Raw genomic sequence first — 16,068 nt, forward strand, 5'->3', positions numbered from 1 at the left:
TATCTAGTCTGACCTCCTGTATAACACAGGCCATAGTATTTCAACCAAATGACTCCAGCATCAAGCCCAGACCTGCTGGCTGATGTAAAGCTAGACAGACATCCATTTTTAAAGATGGAGAATCTACCACGTTCCCAGGGAAGTTGTGGTAATGGTTAAAAACTTGCTCCTGAATTTGTCTAGCTTCATTCAGCTTCCAGACACTGGATCTTGTAATGCCTTTTTTGTCAGGGTCAAATGTTCCATATCTCAAATGGGGTCATAGTTTATGCACACTTGACTGGTCCTATCAAAGCCTGACCCACTTGCTGAGATGTTCGTTAGACTTACCACGGCCCATGCATCCACACTGGGTTATAGTTAAACTGTCTGGGTTTTTCAATCTGCCCTTGGAGCAAGCAGTTTTGCTGGATATTAAAAGGACATTAATCTAGGGGAACATGAACTTTGTCCTGCCAGGAGCCAAAGGGATGCACCTAATTAGCACAAGGACAGGTTGATTCCAGCTATCCTCCTCCTTGAAAAAGAGGTGAGATCCACGGCGACCACAGGTCCTACCATGTAACACTCCATCTTGATTAGTGTGCCCATTCTCTGCATTGAGATGGAGCAGTGCATGATGGGACCTGTAGCAGTACCTCAGCAGTAAAGGAAATGGTGGCCCAGAGCACATGTATGGAGTAATAACAGTCGTAGCAATAAGACTTTCTTGGCAGCCTTCAGATTATTAAACCTCTGCTTTAGCCTGAGACTCAGCCTTCCTCAATCACTTTCCCCATCTAGAAACCAAACACTGGGATTTACTGTTAAGTCACAGTGAACAAATCAGTGCATGTGAACACAGGATGGAGGAAGGGAAGAACTGCTGGTATTTCTATCATTTCTGGGACACAACAATCAACCAGAAAACCACTGCTTTCCTCCCTGCCCCACAGAAAGCTCTTGCTCCCACTCCCTCCTACTGCCGGTCTGGCCCATCAGCCTCTCAATTCCCCCTCACCAGCCAGGCCCTGGGAGGTATTTAGCTGGTGATAGCCTCCTCCCTCAGTTTCAGCTACTGGGAAGGGTGTTCGTGGATGAGGGTCTCCAGCCAGTGCCGCCCTTCTACTTTTGCCTGCACATGGGCTGGGGGGTTGAGTGTGTTGGGTAAAATCACAGCACTGTTGAAGTCAATGGAAGTTTTGCCACTGATTTCAACAGGGCCAGGATTTCGCTCATTATTTTTAGTTCATGTCCCAGTCTCTCTCTGAATGCTCTGCAGAGGTTCTCCACAAAGGGTACAGAGAGCCCGACCGAGATGCTATGGCAATATGACACAGTCTCAAAGGAAGCTTGTAATAGGATAGAGCCCAAGAACACAGGCTGGTTAGTGCCTTTAGGAAAAGAAAGTACATTATATAGCAGCGTACAGGAATGGTCTGTGTAATGGTTACAAGGCTTTAGATCATTGGGCTAGAATACTGTACCAGCTTCTCACCAAGGCTGTGGGTCTCAGTGGAAGGATATATAAACAAGCCAAATACCTAGAAAGCTTACATTAAGAATATCACCATAACTATAATATTAGCTCATTGTTAACTCTGAGGGTGTCTCTTCTAATGCCAATAACTTACAGGCTGGTCCAAACCCCACTGAAGTCAATGGGAGATTCTCTGGCAATGCCAGTGGGCTTTGGATCATTTTCATCTGGAGCCATGGATCCCAAAGCACTTTAAAAACTATTGACAAAGGAACGGCTTCACCAATCACTGAAAAGCAATTAGCTCTGGGGTGAAACCCAACACCTTTTAACAGTTCCATGCAATAGTTTAGGAGAGATGGTCAGGAAGGATATTATAACCAGCTGAAAATAAAGGGGCCATTTTAAAATAGGCAGAATGCCTTTTAAAACTAAGGATTCCTGCTTTTCCTTTTTTGGAGTTTGACAATCTACACATTCACTCCTGGAGAGGTAGTGAGCCTGGAGACACTGAAAAAAAGATGAAAAATCTTCCCCAAAAGAGGACAGATCACATTTTTTCAGTGTAGAAAACAGCATCCCTGCTGAACCAGAAACATGTTTAATGAGCAGGCACTATCTCTGAATTCCTCTTCCTTTTGTTTTACTCTGTAGGTTTTATCAAAGAGAAGAATCCCATTTGCTATTCTTTAGACTAGCATTACGCTATTAAATGCATCATTTCACCTTGTTTCTCTTTTATTGAATGTCAACTTCCAAACTCCTGGTGGCAGTTGTTCTTCCAATTCTACCGCCTAATTTCCTTCTCCTTGCAAACAGGCCTGCTGCCACTGTACCTCACTAATAGCTTTGGCATCTGTACACTGGAAAGCACCCATCTTCATGATAAAATAAATCATTGCCACCCCTTTCATTATTGACTCACTACCAATTTTTTTTGGTTAAATCTACTGGTGGTTAGTCTTTGCTCCTGGGTCCTACATTTAAGCTTTATTGCGCCTCCCTGGGCATTGTGAAGCAGAGCACTTTATCCGGTCTTATTTGTCTTGATAATGGGTTTCCGAACTTTAATTAGACATGAGGTAGCAAAGCCTGCTCTGCTATCCTCTCCCCTCCTCTGCACAAAGAGTGCATAGGCTAGTGCCCTCTGCTGATGCGAAGGCATATTACACATTTACAGTTTCTCCTGTCTCGTAACAGCGCACATTATTTTCATATGCACGCACACTGATTAAAAAAATAAAAAACAAAAATGAAATCATGCCATCAGAGAAATTACTCAAATAAGTGCCATTTTACCTGGAATGTAGAAGTTCTCACCTGGGAAAGCTGTGATGGGTTCTGCAAATGGAAAATAATATTCTGATTTTAGAAGGGAGAATGTTTAAAACAAACAGAAGATCACATTGGATGCGTCCCTAGTGACTTATCAGTGACATCTCCTCGGGCTCGACATCAGCATCTGTGACCACTGTGACTAAATGGGGAGCCCTAATCCAGTAGTTCCCAAACTTTTTACTAAGGTGACCCACCAACTGTATATAAATTCCTGGGTGAGACCCAAAATCATACACCAGCGTCCTTCTCCTCCTCTGTTGCGTTCTCCTGGCCATGTGAGGAGGCACTCACCACCTGCAGCAACACCATCTACCCTGACAATGGTGCAAGTGATCCTACCACACGCCCGGAAAAAAAAAAGATTGAAATCAGAAACTGCACATTCAGTGACAATGGGCTAAATGAAATAGACTACAAAGACAGGCTTGCAAAATGCGCTGATAAAACAAATGCCCATTTGTTATCAATGAAGTTATCAATCATTACCTCTCTAGATACTATAAGTGACTGTTGAAGGGGGTATTGTGGAGTTACCTTGTTGTTGGAGTTGTGGTAGGCTTGTCTTGACAGGCCAGGGGGGCTACGTTTTCTTTTGCATTTAAAAGGTGGCAACTCTATCTAGCAAACGCTGCGATAACTCACAGGAGCCCCTCAATGGAATCAGGGGTGTGGATTTCACAGTACTGAAGAGGCCTCTCTTTCACAGACTTTAAGGCCAGAAGGGACCATCATGATCATCTAGTGTCACCTCCTGCACATTGCAGGCCACAGAACCTCACCCACCCACTCCTGAAATCGACCCCTCACCTCTGGCTGAGTTACTGAAGTCATCAAATCATGGTTTAAAGACTTCAAGTTACAGAGAATTCACCATTTACACTAGTTTAAACATGCAAATGACTTGTGCTCCACGCTGCAGTGGCAGGGCTGGCACAACCCATTAGGCTACCTAGGTGGTTGCTTAGGGTGCTGACATTTGGGGGGCGGCAACTGCGGTGGCCGGATAGTTGGCCGCCGCAGTCGTCGGTGGTATTTCGGGGGCAGGACCTTCCGCCGCCTCTGTCAGAGGCACCATTTTGAGGGCAGGTCCTTCCGCCGCCTATGGCGCCAAAAAGGCTGCCGGCGCTGCTGTGCAGAGGAAGGCAAAAAAAAACAACCCAGGGTCTCTGCCAATCTGCCCTGGAAGAAAATTCCTTCCCAACCTCAAATATGGCGATCAGTTAAACCCTGAGCATGTGGGCAAGACACACCAGGCAGACACCTGGGAAAGAATTCTCTGTAGTAAATCAGAGCCCTCTCATCTAGTGTCCCGTCTCCAGCCATTGGGAATTTTTGCTACTGGCAGTTACCGATGGGCCACATGCCATCAAAGCCAGTCTGAGATTAGCGTGAGCTAAAAAGTTGGATTTAGATCCAGACTTCAGGGTACAATATGCCCCAAATTCAGAAGTGTTTGAATTCAGGGATTCACTCATCATAGGAATAGGAGCCTGCTACCAAATCCCAATCTGAATCAGTGTTCAGATTCCAAAACACCTTGAAAGGTGGGTGGTATTTGGATCTGGGGTCTGGGTTCCAGCCCATCTCTAGTTTCAATTTTCACAGGCCACATCACTTCTGGCTAGCCATGCATCCCTCTGTCTTACAGTTCCGATAAACAAAGGAGTGTGATTTTTGCAGTTACTTTGAAGAAGTGATCTGTTACAAATTACTGGATCTGAAAAACAACAATCAGTGCTTAGTAGTGATTACTTGCTCTCAAAAGTAATAGATTTCTGAGTATTTTTAGATTACTTCTGCATTACGCCTGTGAGTCATAGAACCAGGCTGTGGCTGTATAGAGCACTGTGAAATCATCGCTCAAGTTCAGAACACGAGTGACAGGTTTTCAAAAGGAAAAAATTATTGAGAGTTAGAGTTCTTTTCAGGCTGAAATGGAATCAGATTACTTCCCAGGATTACATTTTAAAAACAGTAGCCTGTTACCCTTGTCAGTTATTTTTATGGTGCTGACAAAGAGGGAATGTGGTATGTGCATATTGTTTCATATTACTCTAGTGGCTTCAGAAGTTACCTTACAGCTGAAATAGCGTTACATTTTTCAGTTAAAACCATTTAATAATCCCTTTGTCAGGCATAATCAAAACCAAAATATCACCATTTACTATTAGGTTCATAGGTCCAGATTTAAGTTCCTGAAAAGATACAAGTAAATCTATGTAGCAGTCTGAAGCAATTTTTAGAGCTAGTGTCTAACATTTTTTGGACCTTTATGACTTACAAAGGGCTTTGTTTTAACACTTAAAGCTTTTCTTACATGTGGATAAAAACAAAATATTGGCTAATCAGGCAAGTTTGAGTATTTTAAAAAAGCTAGAAAAGAAAAGTTATTAGTATTATTCATCATTCGCATTTCTTTCTTATGCTATGGACGCCATGCCATGTTTGTCAAATGCCAACACAGAATTTTTCACATGCAACATTAGCTCTTTTGGCACGAGGGCAAGCGGTCAGTAGAGTTCAAAGCTTCAAAGAAACTTGGACCCACGGAGCTCAGAACCACTCCAGGACAAGAAGTTGACCTCTATTCTATTCTATTCTATTCTATTCTATTCTATTCTATTCTATTCAAGCTCTTGTACTGCCCTCATCACCGCAGTATCTGAGCCTTCCAGTGGTGCATTAAGCAACGTGACTAACAACTGTTATGTGTGGTTCATTTTCTCGCTTGTCCTAGTGTCCTATCTTGCTGAATTTAGGAGGCCCCTGGCAATCTGTGCAGAGACAGCTTGCTGATGTAACCTTTTTAAGTCCACCTTGGGCCACGGCCAGCTCCAATGGAAAGACTCTGATTTCAGTCCGGTTAGGTGTGGCCAACAGCCAAGCACTTCTCCTGCTGCTGTACAGAATGGGAGGCCCACTCCCATGGATGTCTGCCAACACAGACCCCACTAATTAGATATTTTACATAGTCCAACTCCACCCACCACTCCTCTAGGGCCAGACCCTGCCAGGACATTGAAATCAATGGGAATGAACATCTTGGCAGATTCTATCCCATGTTCATTATCTGGGGACTGCCATTATCTAAATACAATAGAGGGATGGGTAGGCTAGACGGATGAACAGTTGAATTACCATTCCAGTGGTAAACCTCTAATAAACGTTTTTAAAGCTTATGTAGCTTTCATGTTTAATGAACCTGTCTACCTGACTTTTGCCCTGAACGAGGAAATGATGAATTCTAGCACAAGCTTCTCTTTCATTATTGTGTTAACACTGCTATAAAACCCCTCTGCTATTTATTTCTCATTAGAAAAGGCTCCTATTGAATCCATCAGTCCCTCCAAGCATGTAATGTTGACTGGCAGCTGGTTTCCTGTGTCTAGCACTTTCCTTTTAAATTTTGTGTATATCCTTTTTCTACAGAGTGTTCCTTAATAACGTCACCTATTGTTTCAGCCCTCCTCTGTAGACATATATATTCCTCTTGATGCCTTTGACACCAGTACTTATGTTCCCTAGGGACTTATTTTCCCTGATATCCTTCAGATGCAAAGAGTAGCTTTGTTGAAATCCAAAAACTCACTACAGCTCAGGCAGGAGAAGAGTTCCAGTTCCTTGGCAGAATCCTAGAAACAAAGGATCTCATGAACTGGACTACTTTTGCTGCATGCAACTGTGATTCCTTGTTTCATTTTGTGCAGCTGAGAGGATACCAGAATCACCGGGTATAATTCCATGAGCTGTGTTATGCTGGAGGTCAGACGAGATGTCACAAAGATCCATTCTGGCCCTAAATATCTATAAGTCTGCAAGACAGATGTTTACGTACCCATACAATTCTCTAGGGAGATATCGGAGCCAATCCGGATGTCATCGATGGCAATTTCTCCCGAATGGCCTTTGCGTATAACACCATCGAACACAATCTACAAGCAAATCAGAACAGAAATGTCACCGTTAGGCTTCCACTCCCAAGCAGCACAAGCAGTCCTTGTTCCCCTGCGAGAAAGAGCTGAAAATGTGCTCCCCACTTTTCAGTCACACCTGAGAAGCTAATGGCAAGGGGCCAAATGATGGCATCCTTACCTGGTTTTACCAGTCCTCACTCCGGCAAAACTTCTATTGGCAGTGAGAGTTCTGTCTGAGTAGGGACTGAGTGAAAATTCAGGGAGTTCATCATTTGGCCCATCAGTTGACAGCTGGATTCCCAACTTGAAGTTTGTTTGAATAAAACTTATTTTTCAGGGACTACAAAACAAGGCAATTGACTTGGGGTTTCATTGGTTATCATGGGCTCAGCAGGACTGAATCAGCATAGTTCCAGTGAAGTCAATGGAGCAACATGGATTTATACCAGCTGAGGAGCTAGCTGACTGAGTTAATACTGGACACGGGACATGATAAAAAAGAGGTTTAATACCTGGAGTAAGATTAAAGTGATAATATTAAGCTGTGAAAAATGCTGAGTGAAAATACCTGCATTACTTAAGTAATATTCAGTTAGTTATTTAGTAGCTGTGCATCATTTTTAACATGCAAAATACTATCTAAATGCCAGGTACCCTATCTGGAAGCACATTGCGTGCATTGATATTTTATTAAAAAGCCAAATGAACGCACACAAACCAGCAATACATCTCCAGGGACACCGGTACAAAGACCTTTGCTTCATGTTTGCAGCCATTGCTTCCTTTCCACTGATAACTTGAAGCCCAATCCTGCAGTCCTCACACAAGCAAACCCGCCCCCACCCCCCGACCTCAACTGGGAGTTTTGCAAGTCAAGACTGCAGGGTCAGACCCTAAATTCCACGGCACGGGGACCATGTTTTCCCTTCTGTTTTGGACAATGCTGAGCACAGTGACTCAATAAGAAATAAGAATAGGCAGCACATGTTCTCTGGCTAGCTGGCTGAGCTTTGGCTTGCCTTACCAGCCAACCGTAGCTGCTCTTTGGCTGGAGGAGAGATTGATACACTGTTTTGCAAACCCTTTCATTAACTTCACAATGGGGTGCTGGCAGTTTTGGAGAGATTTTGCAGGACTGGGCACATGGGTTGCATCTATCTGGGCCCGATCCTCTTCCTACTGACACAATGGAGGCAGGATCAGGCTGTTAAGTCTGCTTGCCTTGAATGGTTTCTGGTCTCAAGGTGCACACAGACCTGATTTCACCCTCTCCCATCCCCAACCCCCAGACTTGGAGCCAAGGTCAGGAACGTGGTGTTTGCTTTTTTTTCATTCTCTTTTTCAAAGTGGGCTCCCTCCCTCCCACCTCCCCACCTTTCTGCTGGCAGGATTTGTTTGTGTTTGCTCCTTAGGGCTTTGTGTCTCTTGTCAGATTACCTGATAAACATCTAAAAGGAAAGGGAGGAAAATATTTGTAAAAGGGGAGATTTCAGGAATATAAAAGGCAACAAGATGAACAAAACCCTAAGTCTGCGTATAAGGACAGGCACATTCTGAATAACAAATAGAGTGTTATTTAGTTACTATAGCAACATAAGAAATACAATGAAAACAGCTCCGCTCAACAACGTTCCCTAATGATGAATGGGCACAGCCCTTTGAAATATTGATATAACTATCACTAAAAGCCACTGGAAGCTGAGAACAAATGGCCCTTTATCATCTTACTTGATAGTCCATATCGTAGCTTGGCAGAATGATCCGTCCCTCTTTCCACTCATCCCCTTGGTCTTCTGAGATGATCCACAACAGCTTTTTCTCCTGGCTCGCTTCCCGCCACACCTGCAGCATTATCCCACTCCCACCAGATGCTTGGTACCGGAACACCATGCAGACAGCACTCCTGGGCAAGTAGATCATGGGGCTGACGAGCCGAACACGCTGGTCCTCTCTTCTTCCACTGCTCTGCAGCTGCAAGTAGCTTTTACTCTCTGTTCAAGGAGAAAAGAAGTAAAACCTGATCAGATCACTTGTTAGCATTTGTAATGAAAGTTACACCTTGCAGTTCTCAGCTGGGGAGGATAGCAAGCACAGCTGATGGCACTTCATAGTTCTCATCCAAAGGAGAAATTCTCACATAGGAACGCAGTGTTGTCCCAGAGGGCTGATTACATTTCTCCCTGTTAATTGGACCAATCTTCAAATCCAGGTAGTTAAGTTAGGGCACTTGGATCTATACCTGGATGCTCAAATGGGAACAAGATCCCTAAAGGGTCTTTGGGTGTCCATGTTGATTTCAGTACCCAGGGGCAAAGTTGGGTGCTCTAACTTAGGTATTCAGGTTTGAAAATGGAGCCCACAATATATTCTTTGTGTGATGCTTCATCTCTTGGTTCTTCTAAAGGACATCAACTCCTATTTTGCTTCATGGAGTATGCTGGTCCTTAGAACCAGGGGTGGCTCCAGGCACCAGCGCAGCGGTGGCTTCGGCGGCGGCAATTCGGCGGCAGGACCAGCGGACCTCCTGCAGGCGTTCTGCCAAAAGCCGCCTGCCTGCCATGCTTGGGGCGGAAAAAAACACAGAGCCGCCCCTGCTTAGCACCTACACTGTGGACATTAAGGGGCATCCTTTTTGAGTATCATATAGTGATTGAAACTCAAACACAATTGTTTAGTGAGTCATTTGCTGTGCAGAGCCAGGTGAACTTCATATTCAGGTTCAAACACATTCCCAAACTGGGATTTCCTTTTTATTTGGAACATGAATACTGGGCTTAATTTCTACTGGTGCCAAATCAAAAAATGGGCAGAAAGAATGAGTGTTCATTCTTGCTGCCCGTCCAGCATGAACTAGCTCAGAACATAGTCTCAGAGGATTCACAACAAGGATCCCAACAAAATACCATGGGCAATATTTATGGCAAATCTGAGGTGTCTCTCATTTTAAAAACAAACAAAAACACTGCTGCACATTCATTCAGCACCATTTCATGGAGGGGAGATACACAGGGTGGTAGCTGTTGGGACAGAGAGACTGGAACAATAAACTGAAAACTTTGTTCCTGCTGTTGGGAAGTCTGAGACATAGCTCTGTGAAGTGACAACCAATAGTGACAGAAAAATTCAAGAGAAAAGAATTCTGTGAAAAAGTCAGGATTTTACAGGGACTGAGACAAAACTAGCCCTGCCAAGGGCTACATTGCAAACAATCCGGATAAATCAAGAGATATTACTGGGAGTTAGAAAACCTGTGCTGTATCAAGCATACACTCAGAACTTCCGTGGAGTTTAGTGTTTGAAAGAGAAATACCCACTGTATAATAAAAAGCCTGAGCAGTAAGGGAGATGTCTTTTTCGCCAGCAGCCATAGTGTGGTAGGATACCAATAATGACACTGGAAAGCATAAGCCAAAGATTGATGTAATTAGAACAAGTTTCAGTGCAGTTATAGTCAGAAAAAATGACTCTATAATAATGACACTGTGAGGGGTTTCATATTTATTCTGCCTGAAATTTGCTTAGTTTACAAGCCTGAAGTTGATTTTTCTAACCACCAGCATTGCAAATGCATCTTACTATCTGGATATCAAGCTTATCAAGCTGTGTTCTTTGTGACTCCTTTCATCACCAGTGGTAAGCACTTTGCAATCAAACCTAGCTGACAATTTTGTTGATGATAAACCCAGCTCTCTGTTTTTCCATGCTGTAGCTGGATTGGCCCTGAAGTGCAAATAAGAGATCAAACTTGTTTTTGTAAGAAAAATAAGCAAATATGACTCAGACAGTATTAAACACCAGAAGCAGGTGTGTTGAGTACAGTGATGCTTTTTTAAAACACACAAGTCACTTTTCAGACTATAACTACACAACAATCCCTAGGGAGGAGGAACAGATAGCAGTACTTATAAAGGCCAACCACATCTGATCACACAGGTGAAGTCCACAGATGTAACTGGACTCGGAAATGCATGTAGCAGCAAAAGGCCTTTGGCATGGCACTTGGCTGGGTTGATCTAGACTACTCAATATCTTTATCTAACCCATGGCATTAAAATAAATTCCACAAAAGAACCATGTGGTCCACTCTATGCGCTATTCCTGCAATACAGTATGTGGAAGCCCTGGAATTCTGAAATACACTGAATTTTGAGGGAAAGTTACTGCTGATATTACTGCAAAAAGAACAGGAGTACTTGTGGCTTTTAGAGACTAACAAATTTATTTTGAGCATAAGCTTTCATGCGCTAAAACCCACTTCATCAGATGCATAGAATGGAACTGTACTTTATGTACTCTATAGCTGGTATGTGTCATTAGCATACCATGTGACAGCCCTTTTCTCCTTTCCTTCACTCTGACATAGATACCACAGACTAAGGGTACGTCCAGACCCTTAGGGGTAGCGATCGATTTATCGTGGATATTGCAATATATATCGATCACCGAACGTGCTCCCCGTCGATTCTGGAACTCCACCGGAGCGAGCAGCAGTAGCGGAGTTGATGGGGGAGCCACGGACATCAATCCTGCGCCGTGAGGACGAGAGGTAAGTCGGAATAAGATATGTCGACTTCAGCTACGGTATTCCTGTAGCTGAAGTTGCATATCTTACATCAACACTCCCCTCCAGTGTTGATCAGGCCTTAGCGATGTGTAGTTTCCTCTCCCTACTGCACTCCTGCTGTCTTAGCTCCTTTGACCTTGATGGGTGGGATTTTGAAAAGTTCTTAACTGGCCTAAGTCTGCTCCCATTGAAGTTTTACCACCAATATCAACAGAAAAATTAGTTCAACACTGAGCAATTTGAAAATCAGACCAAATGCATCTCCAGAACTTGAAACAGAGACCTGTAGATTGACTGAACTCAGGTTTCAAAAACACCAGAAGACAGATCCCTCCCCTCCCACCCAAAAAAACCCATACAATCAATTTTTTACTGCTGCTGCAACAGTTAAATGAAGTTAAAGTCAAATTTTGTCTGATCAAAATACTGAACTTTTGTGTACTCCCTGGACATATGATCAAAAAGTAACAGAGACACATTCATTCCTTGAGAAATTCCACTGACTTCACATGAATTTGTCCACTTTGTCCATTTTAATGCAAACATCAGCAGAGAAAAAATCAGAGTGTTTGCCAAGTCCCAGCTGAATGAAAATCATTTGAAAAAGTACCATGCTGTTCTCTAATGGAGGAGGGGACTAGTGATTCACTACAGAGTAGTGGTGGAGGAGGAGAAGATGCAAGAGATAAACAAGTGGAGGAAGAAAAAAGAACAAGCTGTACTTCACGCATATGCAGTGATAAGATATAATCAGTCGCCAAGGTCTCCTGAATTCAAATTCTCTTTCTATAATTCACCACCAGCCTTTTCAAAGGAAAAACAAAATCAACCAACCAACCAACCAACCAAACACACTCAAAAAAAAAAAAAAAAAAACGAACAGCAACAGTATAATTATCTTGAAGCTAAAACTGCTTCCCAGGCAAGTCACCCAGTCAGGAATAAAAAACACCACTTGGATTTCTGAGTTTTTAACACTTTCTGAAAATGGAATATATTTGACTGTATCCTCACCCTCCATGTGTTGCTTGGCTTCTTAGACTTTGATCCTGCTATGAGATCCTTGTGTCCTGGGAGAGATCCAGTCAAGTTAACAGGGCTCTGTCTGGTATCAGGGGCTGTCTGGTGGATCCAATTGCAGAACTGGTGCCTTGAACTGTAAGCTGTTCGGGGTCGGGATGTCTCCTATGTGTTTGTACAGCATCTAGCACAATGGGGCCTCGATCCTAAATGTGGCCTCTGCATACCCAGCTCCCCAAAGCTAGAGTTAATCCTCATTTAGGAATCTAAATAAAAGTGGCCTCATCGAGTGAAGTACTGAGCTACCCTAGCTCCCAAGGTCTTGAAGATGGTCAAAGGCGCTCAAAAAACCAGGAGGTTGCATAAATTACAGAGTTGAAGAAAATATGGCACCAGCACCTTGCTTTGTGCACATGCACACATTGATCTGGCTGTGCATCACGCCACCGCTGGACTAGGAAAACAGCCTGGTCTAAATCCAGCCCTGGTGAAAATATGTTGACTTCAGTAGAGTTGTGTCTACTTATACAGCAGGGCTGATTTGACCTGTTAACCCTTCCCATTTCCAGCAGTGTGTGTAATTAAAGAATCTTCTGAAATTCTGCTCAAAACAATCCAATATCGCCTCCACACTACCTCTTTCAGAGACGTAGTAGGCTGCTGAAACTCGAAGATCTCTGTGTTTATAAGGACTCTCGGCTGGTCTCTTTTTGGAGTGATAAAGTGCTGTCTTGACTTATTTGAACAATACCAAGCAGTATGATTCACAGGTGTGCTCATTCTTTGGGCAATTCCACCAACTGCTCCCCTGCAGCTGATGGCGGGTTTTGTTGGGATGTGTTTTTGTGCTTTATAATGCAGTTTAGAGAGACTAGTTGAGCAAAGGCAGACATTACTTGCTATGCCATTTGAACATGAAGCTAGTGGGTCATTCTAATGGCTGGAGGGACCTTAATGAAAAGCCTTGTGAACATGCTGAGACCAACTAAACAAGGCCACCGCAGAGCTAATTGCTGACGCAGCATGTCAGAGCCTCGCTGTTCCACTAGTTGATATTTTTGACACAGTTAATGGAAGGCTTGCAGCGCAGAGAAGACACCTGAAAGAAAATCTCTTGTGTTGCTAAACATTTGAAGAAAAAACTATACAGAAGATTTTATCAATCCTTTCAGGATCAAAAAATGCATTTCAGTCACTTCCCTGGATCTCTGATTCAAAGCATCTGTTCTTGCTAATGACACAGTCGATAAGGCTCCCACAGAACTAGGATCAGAGGTTCAAAAGGCCAGTTCACAGGACAAATATGTTCAGGCATCTTAGCCTACTGCTGTTTCTGCAATTGGTGCTTCTGTCACTTCCCATGGAGATTTATGGATGCATCTGGATTTAGTAGAGCAAGAGCAGCGTGAACATACAACTATCACCGACCAGACAACAGCATAATCAATTATATGTGCACCTTAGTGAGCCCCAGATCAATCAGAAGACTGATCCTCCAAACAAACCATCTGGAAATCCAAACAAACCATCTGGCCAACACGCACTTCTTTTGGCTAGCACCTTCCCCTCCTACTAGCGAGCCATGTGAGAGAGTATTAGGTGCAGCAGGAGATGAAGTCTCATAGCTCAGGTCATGCTTAAATCATGAGTTGGTACAGCAGCTTATCTCACAAGGTCAATCTGTCTGTACTTGGTTCCTGAATACACAACAATTGGCTCCCAAGAAAAACAGATACAATGACTGGTCACAGCAGCACATCTGGAGGTGTTGAAACAGAACACGTTGGGTCGGATATAGACAATCAATTACCACAATTCTCAGTCAAAGGTCATAGAGTTTCCTCTTCACTGGACAGTGTTGACTTAACAATTGTATTCTTATGCAGGATCTTTGCATTCACCTAGACCTCTTTCACAAGTCACTGCATTGACCATTATTACAAAGCTAACTCCTCTGGGACTTTCAGTGAAAGCACGGTACCTCACCAACACCTGCTTCATATTGGCTAAAGCAAATATATTCTCCTGCTCCTTTAGGTCTTCATGTCCTGCTGCTAGTTGCAGAGCTTTGCTGTCTGTGATTTCCATCACTAGGTCATATTCACAACTACCACTTCCATCTGTATCTATGTATCTATAGCTAGCTCCTGCTCTTCCAAGCTTGCAGTAAATGGTCCAGTGGACAGGGCACTGATCTGAGGTTCAATTCCCAGCTATGCTACTGACCTGCTGTGTGACCCTGTACTTAGCTCTCCATCTGTGAAATCCTCCCCTACCTCCCAGGGGTGTTGGTAAGCTAAAAATTCATACTGATTGTGGGGTTCTCCAATATGAGGGCCATGTAAAGTCTGGTTGTGGGTGCTCAGTGCCTCAGATGCTCAAGTAGTAGTTAGAGCCAGATGTTTATGATACATGTTCTGCTCAATATTTGCATGAGGATCACCTACAAACGAATGGAAACGGCGCACTTTTGTATGTATCGGATGTGTGTGCGCCCAGGGTTCCACACACCAATCTGTGTGCCTACACACTTTTACGCATGCACAACGAAATACATCAACCCACAAATAAAGGCATTACGTGCACCATCCAGGCATCCGTTTTTGTTGACACATGTTGGGCACGCAAATGTTTCAAAACCTGGCCCTGGGAGTCATTCGCCACTGAGCCATTTTCATGAATCCATGGGATGAGCCAGTCCACTACCTAACGTTTTAAAAAATCCTCTTTGCTTTCCAAAGAATTCTCCTGCCCAGTTTTACAGGCAATATGTGGACATTTGTACGTGGAGCAAAGGAATGCAAAACATCCATGTATACGCTACGAAAGGAAGATTGGCCTCTGTGTATAAGCCTAGGGCCAAGTACTCCTGTGACTGAAGTTAATGGGAGTTTTGCCAGGCGTTCAGGGACAGAGTGTGACCCTGGCTGTGCTGCAGTGCACTCGGCTCAGGCTATCTGCATCACAGGGGGAAGGGAGAGGCTGCCATTGCAGGGCTGCTGCTCTCCCTCTTGTGCATGAGCATGGGGAGTGGCTTGAGCAGCTTAGTTGGTGCACCAGGTGAAGGGATCAGCACCAGGAGTAGGGCTGGGAGCAAGGGAAGAATCAGCAATCAGACTGTAACTCACTATGTGGTTCAGGGTCTGTTCTTGGGGCAGTGCAGCTACTCACCTCCACCTTAGTTGGGGCGTTGGCAAAGCTCGCAAGGATCAGGGTCTATTCGTGCAAGTTAGGACTGGACGGCTCACTCAGCTCCAACTGAATCAGTGGCAAAACTCCCACTGACTTCAAAGTGATTGGGTTTGGCCTCAAAGAGTCAAACTGTGTCACCCTTACTGACATTGGGCAGGATGTAACACTGCAAATACGCCCCCAAACTTCACTGGGACCTGTCCTGGCATCAGGCTCTAATCAGCACAAGCAACGGTATCACAGTCTGGCCCTATGCACAGGACTGGCCCAATCCTACTCCATGGAAATTAACAGCAAAGCTTTTATTGATTCAGTGGGGCAGGACTGAGGTCCAAGCACCTAAATTCTCATAGACCGCGATAAAAAATTAGCCCTTAAAAACTCCAGAGGAATAACACAAGGTTGGTAAAAGGGTCACCGGCAGCTTAACTATGGCCCAATATTTGTGTTATTTTTACAAAATGAGCTCTTGCAAAACCTCAGAGCAATGCAAACATTTCCCCATTGGAAAGATTTTTAAACAAATAAACCTTCCCCTGTTGAGTCTGCAACCCAAGTACGGCAGCACTTCTGCCCCCCAA

At 43.9% G+C, this 16,068-nt stretch overlaps 1 protein-coding gene across 4 annotated transcripts in view; it reads right to left on the reverse strand.

The window, feature by feature from the left end:
- NRP2 (neuropilin 2) overlaps positions 1–16,068 on the reverse strand; it is a 131,618-nt gene that overhangs the window by 36,386 nt on the left and 79,164 nt on the right. For 2 of the 4 annotated variants that reach the window (XM_050969579.1, XM_050969581.1), the window contains exons 13-15: positions 8,440–8,702; positions 6,633–6,729; positions 2,759–2,800 (exon numbers count right to left, since the gene is read on the reverse strand). In XM_050969579.1, coding sequence (XP_050825536.1) covers positions 2,759–2,800; positions 6,633–6,729; positions 8,440–8,702 — 402 coding nt within the window. The remainder of the gene's footprint in view (positions 1–2,758; positions 2,801–6,632; positions 6,730–8,439; positions 8,703–16,068) is intronic. The other 2 variants (XM_050969580.1, XM_050969582.1) reach the window with 1 other exon arrangement.

This window comes from Gopherus flavomarginatus, chromosome 10 (genome assembly GCF_025201925.1).
Source record: "Gopherus flavomarginatus isolate rGopFla2 chromosome 10, rGopFla2.mat.asm, whole genome shotgun sequence".
Lineage (NCBI taxonomy): Eukaryota > Metazoa > Chordata > Testudines > Testudinidae > Gopherus > Gopherus flavomarginatus.